Source organism: Takifugu flavidus, chromosome 19, assembly GCF_003711565.1.
Source record: "Takifugu flavidus isolate HTHZ2018 chromosome 19, ASM371156v2, whole genome shotgun sequence".
In the NCBI taxonomy this organism is placed as follows: domain Eukaryota; kingdom Metazoa; phylum Chordata; class Actinopteri; order Tetraodontiformes; family Tetraodontidae; genus Takifugu; species Takifugu flavidus.
The window spans coordinates 7279081-7296970 of NC_079538.1; the positions used below are offsets into that span (position 1 = coordinate 7279081).

The 17890-nt window shown below is 50.4% G+C and overlaps 1 protein-coding gene across 5 annotated transcripts in view; it reads left to right on the top strand.

Annotated features, from left to right (window-relative positions):
• Nucleotides 1–17890, top strand: part of stxbp5a (syntaxin binding protein 5a (tomosyn)) — a 44811-nt gene that overhangs the window by 17891 nt on the left and 9030 nt on the right. For all 5 annotated transcript variants that reach the window (XM_057016709.1, XM_057016710.1, XM_057016705.1 and 2 more), the window contains exons 3-15: nucleotides 439–520; nucleotides 1626–1726; nucleotides 5346–5480; nucleotides 9444–9507; nucleotides 10033–10116; nucleotides 13006–13129; nucleotides 13954–14032; nucleotides 14277–14431; nucleotides 15451–15523; nucleotides 15671–15818; nucleotides 16764–16831; nucleotides 17011–17051; nucleotides 17150–17370. In XM_057016709.1, coding sequence (XP_056872689.1) covers nucleotides 439–520; nucleotides 1626–1726; nucleotides 5346–5480; nucleotides 9444–9507; nucleotides 10033–10116; nucleotides 13006–13129; nucleotides 13954–14032; nucleotides 14277–14431; nucleotides 15451–15523; nucleotides 15671–15818; nucleotides 16764–16831; nucleotides 17011–17051; nucleotides 17150–17370 — 1375 coding nt within the window. The remainder of the gene's footprint in view (nucleotides 1–438; nucleotides 521–1625; nucleotides 1727–5345; nucleotides 5481–9443; nucleotides 9508–10032; nucleotides 10117–13005; nucleotides 13130–13953; nucleotides 14033–14276; nucleotides 14432–15450; nucleotides 15524–15670; nucleotides 15819–16763; nucleotides 16832–17010; nucleotides 17052–17149; nucleotides 17371–17890) is intronic.

The window sequence follows — 17890 nt, forward strand, 5'->3', positions numbered from 1 at the left end:
CCTCTGTTCCCCCTCTCTGCCGCCGTCCTTCCGTCCCTCGCTGCTCGGTTTCCCCTCCCCTCTGCATCAGGCCTCTGAGTTGTCCATCTCTGTTTTACTTTGCCCTCCCCCCCACCCCCGGCTCTGCTATTATTTCCCCATCTGCTTACGTGATATCCACCTCTTCCCTGCTGATTCATCTTCCACATATTTAAATGTCCCTTTTCTCCCTCCTCGCTCCCCAGCCTCAGTGGAAGCTTCTGTCCCTCCTGCTGCGGTGGAGCTGCAGTCACATGACCCAGACATGATAAACACACGTTGTTCTTTAGTTTGCTCCCTCTGGGAAACAGCTCAAGAATTCCCCTATTTTATCTCCGATCAGCTGTGCAGATGTCATTGAGATGACTCTGAACACGGCCTGTAGGTGGCGCTGCATTTTCCTTGACAGAGAGTCCTCAGATTTGGTCGTCCAGGCGTGGAGAGCTACTGTCAGCACGAGAGTGGAGCCGCCGTCATCCAGCTCCAGTTCCTCATCAATGAGGTAAGACTTTATGTGAAGGGTACAAAGTTCTTCTATGGTGTCAACATCCAGATTTTTCCAGCTACTAAGCCGGACCTTTTGAACCCGACTATTCATTTTCCGAAATAAAATCATCATTTCCTCTTGACCTTTGAGGTCACAGACTGCAATAACAGTCAATAGCAACCTAGCATGTTAGCAACTGAGGTGACAGGCCGTTGGACGGCGTTGCAGATTTGTCATAACGTGCCTTCTGTCCCCTTTAACTCCACACATTAACTTTCATTTCCAAATATTTTACCACCAACTCCTTCTCAGCATCAGTGACAACAAAAATGTTCCATTTTAGTCTGTAGAAAGTCCGCCGAGCCTTTGGTTCTGATTCACAATATCCATCCCTGCTAATTAAATTTCACACTTTAAAAAGCCCAAACCTGGACAAGAGGAGCAAAGAGGACTCAAATCAGAACATCCAAACCTTCTGGTTAACAGCCCCAACATCTGCTGAGAGATGATCTTTTGTGGAGGAACTGCCCTTTTTCTGCCTTGAAAATAGAAAAAAAATAAAGAGATCCTGCAAAAACAAAAGGTTTGACTTACATCTAATATGTGTGAATGGACATTTTTGGGAAATGAGGGCATTTTGGCTGATCCTCTTAACTTCATGAGGGTTCTGATGGTTCGGGTTAGGATAAGGAGCTGAGTGATGCATTATGAAAGTCCTCGCAAAGGTAGAAATACAAGGATGTGTATGTATGTGTATACGTGTGTGTGTGTGTGGTGTGTGTGTGTGCGTGCGTGCATGTGACTGTGCCTCAGCAACTCATACAAGCCCTCAGGGAGATGGAGACAATTTTTAGTGCCTCCTACGTGCACCCATGCGCTCATGTTTATACATATTATGAATCATGACGCTCACCTGGGAGGAAAATGCTCACGATGTCTCCAGAGGACACTCACACATGTAGAGAGAATGTTCAGTCAGTGAGCAATGTGCTCGTGGTCATTTTATCACCCCCCCGCCCCCCCCCCCCCCCCCCCCCCCCCCCCCCACACACACACACACACACACACACACACACGCGACGCCTGATTACAATGATTCGTTTTCATTCTGTTCCAACAGGGGGCGCTGGTGAGCGCCCTGTCTGACGACAGCGTCCATCTATGGAACCTGAGGCAGAAGAGGCCGGCCATCCTCCACTCCCTGAAGTTCAACAGAGAGAGGTATGAGGACACGGGTCTGCTCTCTCTCTTCATCCCTCTCTCTCTTCATCCCTCTCTCTTCATACCTCTCTATTCATCCCTCTCTCTCTTCATCCCTCTCTCTTCATCCCTCTCTCTTCATCCCTCTCTATTCATCCCTCTCTCTCTCTTCATACCTCTCTCTCTTCATCCCTCTCTCTCTCTTCATCCCTCTCTCTCTCTTCATCCCTCTCTCTCTCTCCTGTGGTTGCTCTTTAAACACTCATCAGGTCACTAACTCTTCCTCTGAGGCTCACAGGTGTCAAGCGACAAAACACCTGAAGCTGTACAACAGCAGGTTGTTACACGCATACACGCACACACACACACACACACACACGCGTACACACACACACACGCATACACACACACACACACACACACACACACACACACACACGCATACACACACACACACACACACACACACACCACACACACACACACGCACACACACACACATACAGAAGCACATGAATTTTAGCAACAACATGGTCTTTATCAGCAATGGAGCCACGATGGAGCCCTGGGCTGAGGGTGTAGACGTGAAGAAGACCTGCTATGAAATTCTTTTGGCGTTGGTTTTAGCTTCATGTTTGGAAAGCTACATCACAGCTACTGAGGGTAGAAGCCCACTTGCTAAATGCTCATTTGTGTCCCAAGGCTGCTGCCAGGTGCATGCTGGGAGACAACAGTTTAGCTGAGGCCCATAAAATCAGATTTAGCTGAAAGAACTACCCAGAATGCCCCTTGGTGCTACAGCAGGATAGAAACAGGCCTGCTAAACACACTTAGATCTTTAATCTTTATTAATCTTTTATCACGTCAGATTAAATTTATATTTAATGATATCTGAAATGTTAAGTATGACTCAAACCTCACCTCATCTGAGGGAGGTTTCCTTGTCTGTCCCTCCCCATCACGCCACAGCGATCACCTCTCAAATGCCATCATATCATTTTTGCAGCGATCTGTCACAGCAGGAAGTGGAGAACGGGTTAAATGTCAGAGCCGGTGATCTAAGATGGCGCTGATGTGAGGGACAGGTGGCCGCCAGCAGCTTTGAAGGCGCGTTGTGTTCCCGCACAGGCGCTTGACCGCCCCTGACATTTAGCGAGCGCCGCCGCTCCGCCGCTGCATCACCTGGGGGACACGACGGAAAACGTGGAGACGGGGAGAGGAGGCCATGAAGGATGGAGGAGTTTTAAGGCAGAGAGAGGCGTTTTTAACCATCGGAACGGGCCTAACACTATTGGGAAGGGTCGAGTCACATGGGCAGAGATCAGCTGACCTTCAGAAACTGGATGAAGGCATCGACCTGACCTCATCTGACCTGCTGCTGGCGTTAGCTGATGTGCTAGCATGTGCGAATGCATCTAGACCTCATTCAGGCTGCAATCTGTTGACCTGGTTGACCTTTCTGTGGGTCCCGGATGGCACGCCTGCCCCATTAAAGAGCGAACCCTGCCAGGACGTGCAGACGATCCAGATGTTTGTTTGTTTTTCTCTATTCTGTCTGTTGTTTCTTCCCCTCTGACCACTTTGGCTTGTCAGCGTGTAGAAGTCAAAGTGTTTTTATTTCCTTCTTCGCTGAAAGGACGGACAGCCGAGCAGAAGGGACGCCACACCGGCTGTGACGCCCCGAAAAGGTTTATCGTTAATATTCGTGGAACTGTCTTTTAGATTAGCTCAGCGTTGAACCGGGAAAGAGAAGAGGGCTTTTCGGATCTTTGGGCGTGTGTTGCCTCCAGCTGTAGCGCTCTGTTCCACCAGATCACGGCAGCAGCGTTGAGCAGAGAGGGAGAGCTGAGACAGCCTGGGCTCCAGCCAGCGAGCAGTGAGTCAGTCTGTGGGCAGCGCGGGGACGGAGGGAGCGCTGGAAGAAATCCTGCCGAGTCACTGTGGCGTAGGATGCTCCCGTCGCCCCCCCTCCCCCCATCCTCCCCCCGTCCTCGCAGCAAATGCGCATGCTTTCATCATTGCGGGGTGATATGATGGGAGATAATTAAGGATTAGCGCTGGGGTCTCTCCAGAAACAAGGAAAACACAAATAAAAGCCAAGCGCTGATTCACTCTCTAACTCGCCTCCCATCCCGGCTCTGGAAGATCTGAAATTGTTTTTACAATGTGCTTCCTCATCCAGTCATCGCTCTCTTTCTACACCGGAGGAGACAAACGCGGAACATTTGCAATGTCTGAAGAAGGGAAAAGGGAGCCATCATCCACTGATGGTGAGAATGGGAGCGTAGACACCAGTAAAGCTGAAGGCCGTGAGTGGAGCTACTGGAGGGGATCCAGCCAAGGTGCTTCAGCATCAGGTCGGGCTGGTGTCCCAGAAACGTCCAAATCCTGGATCAGCTCATGTGGGGAGCTGAAGATGACCACAACCTTCTGTCCTGAAGCGCTTCAAAAAGGGGAGAGCCGATAAAACACACTGAAAATGCATCAGATTTCCTTTTGCTCGAGGAAAACACTTCCAAGGGCGACGCCGCTGCAGGGCTGCATGCACTGTAAAAAAAGAGCACTTGACATTTCCAGTCCAACAAGCTCTTCGCTGTGAAAGTTTCCAGTAAAATCTTGAGAGACCCACACCCCAGGAATCAGTGAAACCAGAGAACTGAGCCCTGACTCTCCTGCATTCTGCTTAATTAATGAACAAAATCTTTTCAGACTGAAGCTGCCCTCCATTTGCATTTGGGGAGCAGAAATGTGCTTCTGCTGCTGTGCAGATGCATTCAGGCTATGTTGTGCTTATTACAGTAAATATAGAGATACATGGAAGGGGAAACCTAATTTCAGGAGACAAGGCTGCAGCCACTGAAGCATTGAGAAATGGATTAGCATTGTCTTTGCTGAAGCAACCGCCTGCTGTAGGGCACCGTCTTCACTCTCCATCCCTCCAGTTTATGCTACGGCTGCTTATTCCTAATCAAAGTGCATCGTCTTAATCTGTCTGACAGCAGATTACGTTCAAATATTAGGACGCTCGTGGGATCGCTCCTGGACGGGACACCAGCGCGTCCTTCCTGTTGGGAGTAATGGATGCGGGAGGGCTGTCCTGGCTGGGTTCTCCTCGTCCTGGAGTGGCGTGCTCCAGCTGCTGAACCAACCAGAGGAGATGTTTGAAGTACAGGTCACACGAGCCCACAGGTGGATCCCAGCAAATTCAAAAGAATCGCCAGAGGAGATGGACGACCTTGATACATTAGCAAGTGCTGCTCTCCAAGGTCGGACATTATTATTCCTCAGACGGATGGGAGGTTGGGACCGGAGAGGGATGAAGGAACAAAGTGATGAAAAAGGGATGAGGAGATGAATGGATAGCTGCAGATAAGAAGGGAAGGGTTCCTGACCTCTCATTAAGGCAAAATCTGATGGATGGTTGGAAAGAGACCACTGATGTGTCTCTTTGGCCCCCTCTGTCCCCCCCTAACAAGGGTCCTGGTCAAATGATGCAGAAACCCCTGGACTCATTAATGGAGCGATAAATAATCCATCCCATGCTCCTGCAGGTTCCGTCCCTGGTGTCAACAGGAGGTGGATTTTCCAGAGGCGTCTGCCGGTTTTCCTGAAGGCTCTCTCCTCTTTTCTCCCTCCACAGAATAACCTTCTGCCACCTGCCCTTCCAGAGTAAGTGGCTGTACATCGGCACAGAACGGGGGAACATTCACATCGTCAACGTGGAGTCCTTCACGCTCTCAGGCTACGTCATCATGTGGAACAAAGCCATCGAACTGTAAGTCTCATATGAACTGACCCTGGAATCTGCAAAGCTTTACCATCGTTAGCGAAGCCTATTTTGACATCTGCAATAATTCTGCATGCGTTTCTCACAGTAGCTTCCAGCTAATCGTACTGAACCAACAACGCTAAGCGGCACCAGAACCGGGACTCCCTGCTGGCAACATGACAGTGAAAGTTCTTATTCTGGGTATCCAGAAAAGACAGAAAATCACAAGAAACTCGGCAAAAACCCTTATTTCATCCAAGGGAATGTGAGGACTGCCCTAATTGTAGCTGCGCTACTCCGATCTGTGTCGACTCGGGAGTGAGTTTACGATGTGGCGCATTTTCCTGCTGAGAAGGTTTGAAATTAATGAGGGAGGACAGATTCGTTAGTCACTCTAGCGTTCCCAGGTAGAGTATTAGGCTGCCGCCACTAAGCGACCTGTCTCTTTGCTGTTTGGACGGATCCGTCTGCTTGACAGGCCCCATTTTGGTTCCCTGCTGTAGAGATTTAAATTATTCACTGGAGCATTTTGCTTGACGCTTTCGCCTCTTCCCTTCGTGTGTGTGGATAGGAGACAGGGATGAGAGCAGAAGGGAGGATGGGAACAGGTGTCTGCCGCGATCAGTGCACGCCGCACACAGACGACTTGACTCGACGACGGGGCCGAGGGCGAGGAAAGGCGGGTGGTGGGAAAGAGAGAGAGGACAGAGCGAGAGCGGATGACAGATAGGAGGGACGAGTGGAGCGGATGAGACGGGGCTTTGCCCCGGGAGAAGGACACCAGAGAGGAGGGGAGGCGCGGGAGCGGCGCCAGAGGGCAGAGCGGCGCCGAGTCACGCAGATAAGAGAGGATGAGAGGAAGATGGAAAAGGTTTCTAATCAGGGCCCAAAAGGGGAGAAGAGGAAGGGGTGATGATGACGATGAGATTGAAGAAGATAAGATAGAGGGATGCTGCATCCTTAAAGGACGAGAAAAACTTTGGTCTGTTTATCTGCCACTCTCCCAGAATCCTTCACTCCTCTTATGTACGTGGTCTCGATGATGGTTTGAGACCTTCTGAATTCTGTGGTTCTGTCTCCACACCTCAGAACCAGGAGGTTTGCTGTTAGTCTGCCTACTGGTGTCCTCCTTCTGGTCTTCAGCTGTCTCACTTGTCCTCCAGCTGATGTTTGCTGGCGTTTCCGAGGCTGCGTCTGCTTCATGGACACATCCTAATAATCGAATAATTCTTTTGGTGTGTCAGTGCGTGCACTCTGAGGATTATTGTAGCTTGCGTTGCGTGTTCCGGCGGGAGCTTAAATACAGGAAAGTGCAGACAAATTGAAGTGGCTTGAAACATTTATTAGACTTGGGTGTCGGGGCTCCAGACTCGGAGCTCTTGAGGTGTGATGAGAAAAAGAATTTAAGCCTGAAGGTGGATGCTGACGGAGTGGAGGGGCTTGAGGTTCAAAAGCAATACTCAGGCGGGGCAGCAGTGTGTGTGTGTGTGTGTGTGTGTGTGTGTGTGTGTGTGTGTGTGGAGGAGAAGGAAGAAATGCAGCTCTACTGCCACCAAAAGCATCATTATAGATTTGAAGCTCTGTCTGCTGCAGCTCGTTCCTGCTGTAATTGCTGTTTTGAGGACAGATATGGATGGTTCGGACTGAAGTAATCATCCCCTGGGCGCTGCTATTTGGAGAGGCGCAGTAGCCGTGTCCCTGCCCCCGGGCCCGGCCTGGCCCCTCGCTCTGTGTGTTTGGATGACTCACGACGCCGCTCCAAACCTACTGTACTGGAAAGAATATTAGATAAACACACATCCTATAGCAGAGGACCAACCGCCTGGCGCCATAGTTCAGTCTGGGCTGGAGGCGCTCAGGACGTGGCAGCGAGGCCATATTTGAATGTGTTTGCATGCATGTATGCGCCTGCCTGATGTTTTATGCATGTGTACCTGGCAGCGGGTGTGTGTGATTTGATTCAGTGACAGGGTAACTGGGAGAGCTGGACGCAACTGGAAGCAGAAATGCTAAAATGCTAATATTTTTCTGCCGCATACATATATTACACAACCAGGTTGTCCTCAGGCAACGTTGCTGCTGTATCATTGTCTCCTAGGTGGCACTTTTAACCCCTTAAAGGCATTTATGGCCCAATTTACATCTTTACATTACTAGTCAGGCTCTCATTCACACGCTGGTGGCAGAGGCTAACTCTCGGGGGGGCAGAAGATTCAATATCGCGCTCAAAGACACTTGACATGTCCAGGATGGAACCAGCTGTGTTGAGCAGCACCTGCAGGATCCACGCAGAGATGATGATAAATAAGCAGCAAGTCCAATCATAGTTGAGAAGATCAGAAGACTTGGACTGTAGTTAGCATCGGAGAGTTAGCAACATGTTGGAAGATGCTCCATCCGGTCTGAAACAGATGACGTGTGCTGGAGTTTGGTGACCTCTCCTCAATGTTGGGTTGCAGCTATAGATGAAAAAGTGAAGCTGCAGTTTTTGCTGACAGGATGCTGAACTCCAACCGAGCTGGGACTATTTTAAGCCCTGCTGCTTCTCCCTGCTCGTGTCGTTCCACCTCAGTCAGAAGAAGAACTGGGCTTTCCGTGAAGGTCCGTGGAAAAGTCTCCCAGCACAGGACCATGATGAAGAAACCCCTGGTCTCATACCTACAGGGACTGGGGATTGGTTGACCTTGGTAATGAGCTGTAGGTCACCACGCCGGAGGCACGTTTGCTTCATTCACTTAATGATGAAGGGACGCCACGGGGTCAAAGGTCACCTGTGCTGTTGCGTCATGATCTTCTTCTGTTACACTGGCCCAATAATGAGATGAGATTGTGCTGACTGGTTCCTCTTCATGTATGAGAAGAATGGAGGAACGCTTTAACATTCTCACTTCAACACACACCTACGGGCAACAATGGCCTTTTTCATGCAGAGTTCCTGCAGGTGTTTGACCTCCGAGTGCCACTCAGGGACCCACTGAGCACGTGCATGCGCTCTTCCACAGTGTTATTGAGCTTTTCTCCATATGGAGGGTGTAGAACAGCATCCAGGAAAGACGCGTCCACGCATGCTGGTGGTCATTGATCAAGATCCATCAGTGGTTTTTATTAAGTTTTATAGTTCGAGTCATTTTGTCTGCTACGAATGGGAGCTCTGTGTGTGTGTGGACGATTTTGGGTCCGTGCACGCCCTGGCTGTCCTACCTCTGTTGCCATAGTGATTCCCTTATCTTCAAACCCAAACATGTGTTTGCTCATGTCAGACCAGCTGCTGCACAACAGCAGTTTTGGGATTTTTGCCTCGTCGTCTCACAGGAGAACGTGCCGAAGAGCGCATGTTCCAATCCCGGAATCAGAGGAAGAAGGAAATGTTGCACTTGGTAATTTAGTGAGGGTGTCATGGTGTCATTGTTTGTTGTGGATGCGGGTTTTACAAATCCGACGGATGCTGAGACGCGTCGAACGTGCAAACGTGTGCACGAGCAGACGGCTGCTCGCTGAGAGGCAGGCAGTGAATGGGGATTAGATAAATCAACAGCTGCAGCAGGCTTAGGTAATCAGGCTCCAGCACAAACAGGCTAAATATAGAGACAGATGACAGACATTAACTGCTACCTTCTGACACGCGCGTGCACGCGTGCGCTCCGGAGATGCTTTGCTGGATCTCACGCGCGCATGAATAAGTAAAGACTCCTTTTCCGACGCTCAGATTTGGCGGCAGCTCCCCCCCGACTCTCACCGGGTCCCGTCTCGGTCCGTGCCTCTCGCTCTCCTGCGCCCGTGGCCCTCAGCCCGCTTCGTCTCTTTCAGAGAGGGGCAGCATTGGGAGACTCTGCAGCCACGCTGGCCAAGACAAGCCTGGACATCAGGCTGTCTGGAGGGTGAATCACGGATGGATGCAGCAGAGAAGGGGGCACTCGCGACCAGTCCGCCCCCAACGACTTCATCTCTGTGTCTGTTTGTCTCCCTCAGGTCCTCCAAGGCGCACCCTGGACCAGTTGTCCACATAAGTGACAACCCCATGGATGAGGGAAAGGTAAGTCAGTCAAAGAGGGGGCTCACTGTCCTCAGTTATTAATAATTCATCCCTGATTTTCTGGTTTACTCGCAACAGATGACCATTTTCTCTGCTTGCACACATTAAAGCCCTTGAAATGGGATTTCGCCTGTTGTTTAAGCCTTTTTCCAGAGGTGCCCCTCTGAATCTGCCCCCTTTTTAACGACAGGCGATACTGTGAACAAGAGCCTTCGCTGATAATGGCAAACATTAGCTTTTATTAGCCCGACATGCTACGGCGGCGCTCGGTCGCACCAGCACATGTGGCGTGGGGGCAATGGAGAGAATCTGGCGCGGTTAGAATAAGACTCATTTCTAGCTGAGAGAGTTGATTTTGTTTCTCTAAATATGCGCTCGGTGTTTATAGCTGGAGCGTGTCGAGGTGACGGCGAGTTTTTCAGGGTGCAAGTGAATGTCACATGTATTCCCTTTTTATTCCCCATAAACCATCTGGTCTGCTCTATCTCCTTCCTGTCATTTCTTCTACCTATCTTCTACCTCCAGCTTATAATTGGATTCGAGTCGGGAATCGTCGCACTGTGGGATCTAAAATCAAAGAAGGCCGACTATCGCTACACTCACGATGAGGTGAGTACGCCACTCTCCCCAGCTCCTGTTCTCCTTCAGCAGCTTTCAGTCATTCCTGCCACTTTTGCTTAATCTGCGGGGCTTTTTTTTAAACATTTGCACTTGAAATTCAATTACAGACGCGCGGCCGCGACTCGCATCCCTCACCGGAATGATAACGCACGCGCAAACGGCTCGGAAACGGCGCCGATGATGTGTGTCGCCTCTGAGAGAAAAGAAAGAGGGCCGGGCCGGTTTTCCCAGGAAATAGTCTAATGTGCTATTTGGTGAAGATGACTCAGAGATCTGCTTCGCCAGAGGCGACTTTTCCCGCCAACTCTTGCTGGAATCCCTGGAGTTGTCCCCTTCTGCGGCGAAAAACGCTCGTTAAAGCGATTCTTTCCCTCACAGCTAAGCAGACGAAGGGGGTCGTGAGAAATGCCTGTTTTGACGTCGCGTTTTCGTTTGTCTAACTGCTGGAAAACATCCCCTCCCCTGTCCCAAACCCCCCCCAAAAGCTCAACTTTGAAGCTTAATCCCCTGGAGGCAGGAATACGTGTCCATAAATAAAAAGACTTGTCAGAGGCGTGTCAATCCCTTCTGCTCCTGACGCGCGCGGAGCCCAGAGATGCGGCTTTATTCCCGTTACACGGCTGCTGCATCAGAATTGCAGGAGATGATCTTTTATGGCTGTGATAAAAGTGTGGGGGCTCACTTTTTCTGTCACAGTCTGACCTTTCTGTCTGTTCCGTGTCACTGTGACGGCACAAAAACGGCCTCGCTGACCCCGGTGCCTCTGTTGGGTCTGAGGTAAAGTAAGAATAATGAAAATCTGACAGCGCTAATGGCAGAACGGTTACCATGGAAACCCTTTCTGCGGATGCCTGTGTTCTGTGTCATTAAGCACATGTCACATTCACGATGCGTCAGTCGTCGCCCCGAGTGGCACGTCGGTACGTTCCCGCGGAAGAATGCACGCAAATTCCATCTTTTCTAACGTTTCCTGTGCGCTGCATCGGGGGATAAAATAAGTTTTCACAGCTTCTGAAAGCGACGTCGTCCCGCAGCGCGCTTCTTTTCAAACACCATTTGCCTGGAAGCCCGCTGCCAACTATCAATTAATAACGCCTTTGACGACAATTCGCGAGCAAGATGCTCCGCCACGTTTTTTTTCCTGCTGCGCCGATACACCCCGCTGCGAGGGTTTCGGGAAGAAGGGAAAATCACCGACGAGGGAAACAAGGCAAAGGCGGTGTTCATAGCAACCAGGCCCTCAGTCAGAAATGTGCGAGTTAGACGATGATTTATCTCCTTTTGCTGCCAGAAAGAAGCTTTGTAGCTCATTTCTCTGTGAGTCTGGCAGGGCTGAGAGCTCTGTCCTCCAGACGGAGCCACGGACCGTCCCAATCTGGAGGGTCACTTCGTGAGGCTCTTTCAGAAGAGAGATCTTCCATAATGGCGAGACTCTGATGGGTCTCTACTGATGATGCTGTCACTTCTGATCATTAACCAATGATCACCACCGCGTTAACGGGCCCTGAACATGCGCTATGACTGTAGCCCGAACAAGCAGAGGGAACCACAAGCATCCACGTGGGCCTTCTGGTGCCGCCCAAGCTGAAGATGTCACACTATATTCACATCACACACAAGCACTAAACGGTTTCTATGTCCTGGTTCAGCCCCTGTTGACACACTCGCCCCAAATGCTGGGAGCTGCGGTGTGTGTGGGCACACACGTGTGTGTCATTGTTGATGTGTGTGTGGGGGCACTCGAGGGTAAAGCTTTGTACCCCCGTGTGTCACAACACTATTCTAATTAGAGCTGTGATGTGTATGTTTATGAGTGTGGCTGTTCCTTCAGAAGGATCAGCTGCTCGTGTAAGAACATCCTCTCTGAAAACTGACCTGATATAATCAATCTTCAAATTAGCCCCTAATTGGTATCGCTTGATTTGATAAGCACCGAGTGTTTAAATTAACCTCATTTTCCAAGTAGCCGCTGTGCATTTCCCCCCCCGCTGGGACTGTCAACACACACTTCCTCCCGTCTGACGGCGGGAGTTTAGAGTTTAATACATGACAACAGCGTGTGTGTTCCACAGAGCTCGTGTCTCGGCTCAGTCTAGTTCACAGTCCTGTGCAACTTTATTGCTTGTCAAACTTCAAACGTTGTTTGACCTTGTCTCGTCATGCCTTGTCAACCTTAAACTTTATGTAATCCATTAAAAAAAAAACTGTCTTTTTAATGCAACAGGGACCGAGCACTTGCTGGATTTAACTTTGCAGTGCTTTCCTATGAATAACCTTCCCGGGATGAATGCCCATTAAAAACTTCCATTCCGGGCTCTTTGCCGCACTCAATGTAGCTACTTTGCATAGTGGCGACTCCATACCAGCTGATAATCACCGAGGAAGCTCTCGGGAAGCTGCTAGCTTAGATTTCCCTGTCGTCACTCACTTAGCCTCAGTCGATTTTCAAGGAAACAATGATCATGATCAGGAACAGAGATCGCCCACATACATTCCCGCATCACCTTCTACCAAAATACAGGACTTATTAAAGGGCCCAGACAGGTTAGAACTGGTTTAAGGTTATAGTTGGTGTAAGGAGCTGTCCTCATAAATAGAGAAAAACAAGGATGTGTGTGTAGGTGTGTGTGGGGTCATGATGTCATGTTAGCATGTCTCTGTAAAAGCCTGGAGAAAAGTCCATAACAACCATTTCAGGCCTCGGACAATTTCTCCGTGTAACTTCCCAGCATTCCTGATTGAATCTGCCGGACCGAATATCCTCACATGTAAATGTGTATGGCTCCGGCCACCGAGACGTGTGACCTTTACCCCGCCCCCCCCCCTCCCCCACCCCCCACCCCCTCTCTCCCTCTCCCGTTTGTGGCTTTTTTCCAGGCGATCCACTCTGTCGCCTGGCACCACGAAGGCAAGCAGTTCATTTGCAGTCATTCAGACGGAACCCTGACCATATGGAACGTCCGAGGCCAGGGCAAGCCCGTACAGACAATCACGCCACACGGTAAGGCGCGCGCACGCCAGACACGCACGGCGCCAAAGCCACAGACGGGGAACTGTTTTGTTTGGTTTCGGGATTATTGTCACTTCAATTAGGCTCTGTCGCTATTCGCACGTCTTTTACCACCGGCGCTGCAGGGAGGCAGAGTCTGCTCTTTTGATGATGCCCGTTTTTATCCGAGCTCCTCTTCCTCCCGAGGAAGTTCCTCACCTGGAGGAGGCCTCGACGGGATGAGGGGCAGGCTGCCAAACGGGGAGCACAGAGGAATAAAGGCAGGAACCAAAGCAAAGGACGGACTTCTGACCTGTGTTTCAAGCTGCTGTGGCATGTGGAGGATTGTAGTTTTAATTAGTGGTTTCTCCCGCTGCAGCACACGTAATTAGTTTTCTGTTTAATGAGCAATTATGTAAATTCCTTCCGACAGGTTTAAGGACGGCTTATAAGTCTGTCTTTAATTGTCTTTTCGAGATGTATTATGTGGTGAAAGTGCCTCATTATTCTGCGCGCCAGCCTCGTCCAACCTGCCCTGTGATCCACCTGAGATCGATTCGGAACCTTTGTTGCGTCCGCTGCCACGAGTGATGGATGCGCCGCGTTTCCGCCCCGTAAATCTGCCACTTTGCGTGGCTCTGCCCCGCGCTGGCCTCCCTCCCGGCTGATGAATAGTGTTTTCTTACAGCCGGGCCGCCGTTCAAAGCTGCATTTTAAATGCAAATCAGGAGGGGGAGTGTATGTGTGTGTGTGTGTGTGTGTGTGTGTGTGTGTGTGTGTGTGTGGAGGGGGTTTGAACTGGCAAAGTAAAGTATCATCTGTTTGTTCTATTTTAGGAAAACAGCCCAAGGATGGGAAGAAGCCAGAGCCTTGTAAACCCATTCTCAAAGTGGAATACAAAACCAGTAGAAATGGGTAGGGTCGCCACGCGCACACACACTCAGACTCACACACACACACACACACACACACAGGTTCAGTCCACACGCTCGTGCACAGAAACATGCTTGGTGGGGCCAATTATTAACACCTTAAATACGCTGAGAAAATCTAAAGTTGACGTGCTTCTGTGTTCATTTGTGTTCATCAGAACATTACATTAACACATTTCTGTGTGTGTCTGTGTATGTGTGTGTGTGTGTGCGCGTGTGTGTTCCAGGGAGCCCTTCATTATCTTTTCTGGTGGTCTGTCGTATGACACGGTGGGCCGGCGGCCTTGTTTGACGGTGATGCACGGGAAGAGTACGGCCGTGCTGGAGATGGACTATCCCATCGTGGACTTCCTCACCCTCTGCGAGACGCCGTATCCTAACGGTCAGATGTTCTTTCCTGGGATTATCTCCCCTCTCTCCCACACACACACACACACCCACAACTCTGTTGTTTAATTATGCTGGGGCTCATCCCTACGTTAGTGTTTCTGTAATAAATACAAAATTTCCCAGGGGAAAGGAGCCTATTCCCGTTTGATTATCCGGCACAGACAGTATTCCACTTTCATCTCATTTCTCTGTACACAATCCATCTAAATGAAATCATTACCTGATTTTCTTCCTTTTGATGCATCAGCAGCCAAAATAAGTGAGACAGATGCGTTTAATCCAGCGTACAAACCCGTGGCGTTCGTTCTCAGCACATCTCCCGTATTTTCCGGACTATAAGTCGCACTTTTTTTCATAGTTTGTCAGGGGGTGCGACTTGTGCGACTTGGATTTGGTGATCATGCTTTAAAACAGAGAAATCAATAAAGCTCAACTTCCTGATGGCATGATTGCGATTTCCCATAATGGGGGGGTCGACCAGTCACATCCTTCTGCTTTTATTATGATGAATAGCTTATGAAACCAAACTTTGCAGCACACAAATTGACTCATTTGTACTTTAAATACGCAAACATCCCAGAAGATCGTCTGGGTCTTTGTAATAAAGGTGTTTTCTCCGAGAATTGGCTGATGTCATCAATCCCGAGTCTGAATTTACTCATTAGAATTTATGAGTTTTATTACCCAGAAGTGCGATATCTGGAAGTGGCTTATTCAGGAGGAGAGGGATGTGTACAGATGCTCCCAACCATCAATAAATCTATTACAGCTACACTCGACCACGGGGGCCAATATGAAACTCCGTAGGCAGACGCAGATATCGGAGGATTATAGGATCCAGTCATCACCGCTTCAGTGGTGACTTTTTCATTTGTGTCTTTGAGCCGCCGAAGTGTGAGAATAATGAGAAGAAAATTAGCAGGAGGAGGTTTCTGTAGATTTGGGGCTCCTCGCTCCGGCGCTGGAAGCGTGGCGTGATGAATGACCCCGCCTGTTGTTTGGCTCCTGCAGATTATCAGGAACCTTACGCTGTGGTCGTGCTCCTGGAAAAGGATTTAGTGGTGATCGACCTTGCACAAAATGGGTAAGATCAATGATCAATGGCTCCTCGTCCTCTCCTCCCTCGCCGTCCAGGTCGTCCACTGTTTAACGTCCCCCCTGTCCTGTCCTGTCCTGTCCTGTCCTGTCCTGTCCTGTCCTGTCCTGTCCTGTCCTGTCCTGTCCTCCACAGGTACCCCATATTCGAGAACCCCTATCCTCTGACCATCCACGAGTCTCCTGTCACCTGCTGCGAGTACTTCGCCGACTGCCCCGCGGACCTCATACCTGCACTTTATTCAGTGGGCTCTCGACAGAAGCGACAGGGATACAGCAAAAAGGTTCGCTTCCCGCTGGGAAAAACGTGATCTTTGTGCTGCGATGTGTCTGTTGCCATGGGAATAACGATAGGGAAGCTATACGTAACCATTAGCATGCTTGTGTAAGTTATCAGAAGATGCAGAGCTGTAAGACCGACAGATTAATCAACTGTTACTCTCATTTTGCAATAATAGCATAATAAGCGCAGCTTTGCATGAATGACCAATGTCTCCTTTTCATTTAATGGCTGTTTCCGAACCCGGATCAGACCTACATCCGCCACTAGTCTAATCATAAAGATCACAAATTAAGGATGGCCGTATCCCGAGGACAGCACATCCCTCCTTGTGCTCAATAGCACAATTACAAAAGAGCAAAATGTCTGAATTACAAATGCAAATGTTCCAGTGCGCCCTGGAACCGCGCTGCCTCACCGATAAGCACACGCTAGCATGAAAAAGGGCACATTCATATGTGCTGCTGCTGCATCTGCAGGCAGTAAAGGTTGATTTGTCTGCTGCACTGTGAAGCATTTCCAATATTTCAGCCAGGCTAAACTGACTATCTAATAGTGTCATATTACATAATGATCCTCCAGTCTGTGTGTGTACACCTCCTCCTCGCCGTCTCCAGACAGACCCCCCCCCCCCCCCCACCGCTCCAGGGGCCATTACATATGCCCGTGTTCTCGTCCCCGTCGCCTCGTTCTAACTTTCAGTCGGAAATGTCAGCGTGTTCTGACCCAAAGTGGCTGCAGAGCTGCTCTTTTTATCTAAACACAAGCCCTGAGCTGCAGGAGCTGCCTTCTCACATAAAGATCAGTGTGAGTCATCCTGGTGACCTTTGTGTGTGTCAGCATATTCACACACACGCACACACACACACACACGCACACACACGCACACATTTGAATGATGTTTTTAACATCTGATGCTTCGTCTTCCTCCACCTGTCTGTCACTGCAGGAGTGGCCCATTAGTGGTGGAAACTGGGGTCAAAGCACACAGAGCTACCCAGAGATCATCATCACCGGGTAAGGCTCCGCCCCATCGCCGCGCCGCCGTTATGCGTTCCCACACACACACGTGCCATCGAGCCCCCCCCCCTTCATATTACTATTCCACCTGTGCTCCTTGGTGCGATCGGTGCCCTTCGGTGCTCAGAAACGCCCCTGAGCCCACTGATCACTTCCTGCCTCTCTCGTGTGTGCAGGCATGCTGACGGAACCGTGAAGTTCTGGGATGCCTCTGCAAGTGAGTCTTCCCTCCTGGCGACGCCGTCCTCCCGCTCCTCATTTTGAACACTTTCTGAACGCCCGTTGCTGCTGTCTCCGCCTGCTTTTCCCCGACAGTAATGCTCCAGGTGCTCTATAAGCTCAAAACAGCCAAGGTGTTTGACAGAAACCGCTCCAGGGACGACAAGGGTGGCGGCGAGGTGTCGGACGAGGACCCCTTCGCCATTCAGCTCATGGCCTGGTGCCCTGAGAGCCGGGTGTTGAGCGTCGCCGGGGTGTCGGCTGACGTCATCATCTACCGCTTCAGCAAACTGGAGGTGACCACCGAAGTGGTGCAGGTAGGCAGCGTTAACACGCTCATCACACTACGCGCACACTCGCACAGTCACAGCCTGCAGGGTTTCCATGCCAACAGACAGATCCGCAAACAAGCTAGCCGCTAGTCCACCGTCGCAACCTGCTGGGAAGCGTCGTAAGTGGGGGCTGAAATGGGAGCCGGTGTTTACTGGCAGCAGAGTGAGACGGCGTTTAATCCCGTGTCACAGCTGCCGTTTCACCGAGCGAGACGCCATCCTGCGCGCTTTGTTCCTACCGTTGCTCCACACAGACGCGGAATTCGAGACTGAACGGCGGCCAGATTTATGATTTATTGGGCTTTCTGGCACCGGTCGCCTCATTCTGCAGCGTTTCTGCGGATGTGCTCGAGACCCGGAGAGCACCTGTCAATCACAGCACGTGGGAGGTGTTTCGTGGATTTTAGCGAAGATTCACGCGGAATAAATCACAGCGACCTGTTACGTGTGGTCCACCCCCCCACCCGCGACGGGGGAGGAGACGGCTCCTCACTCCCACATGTCA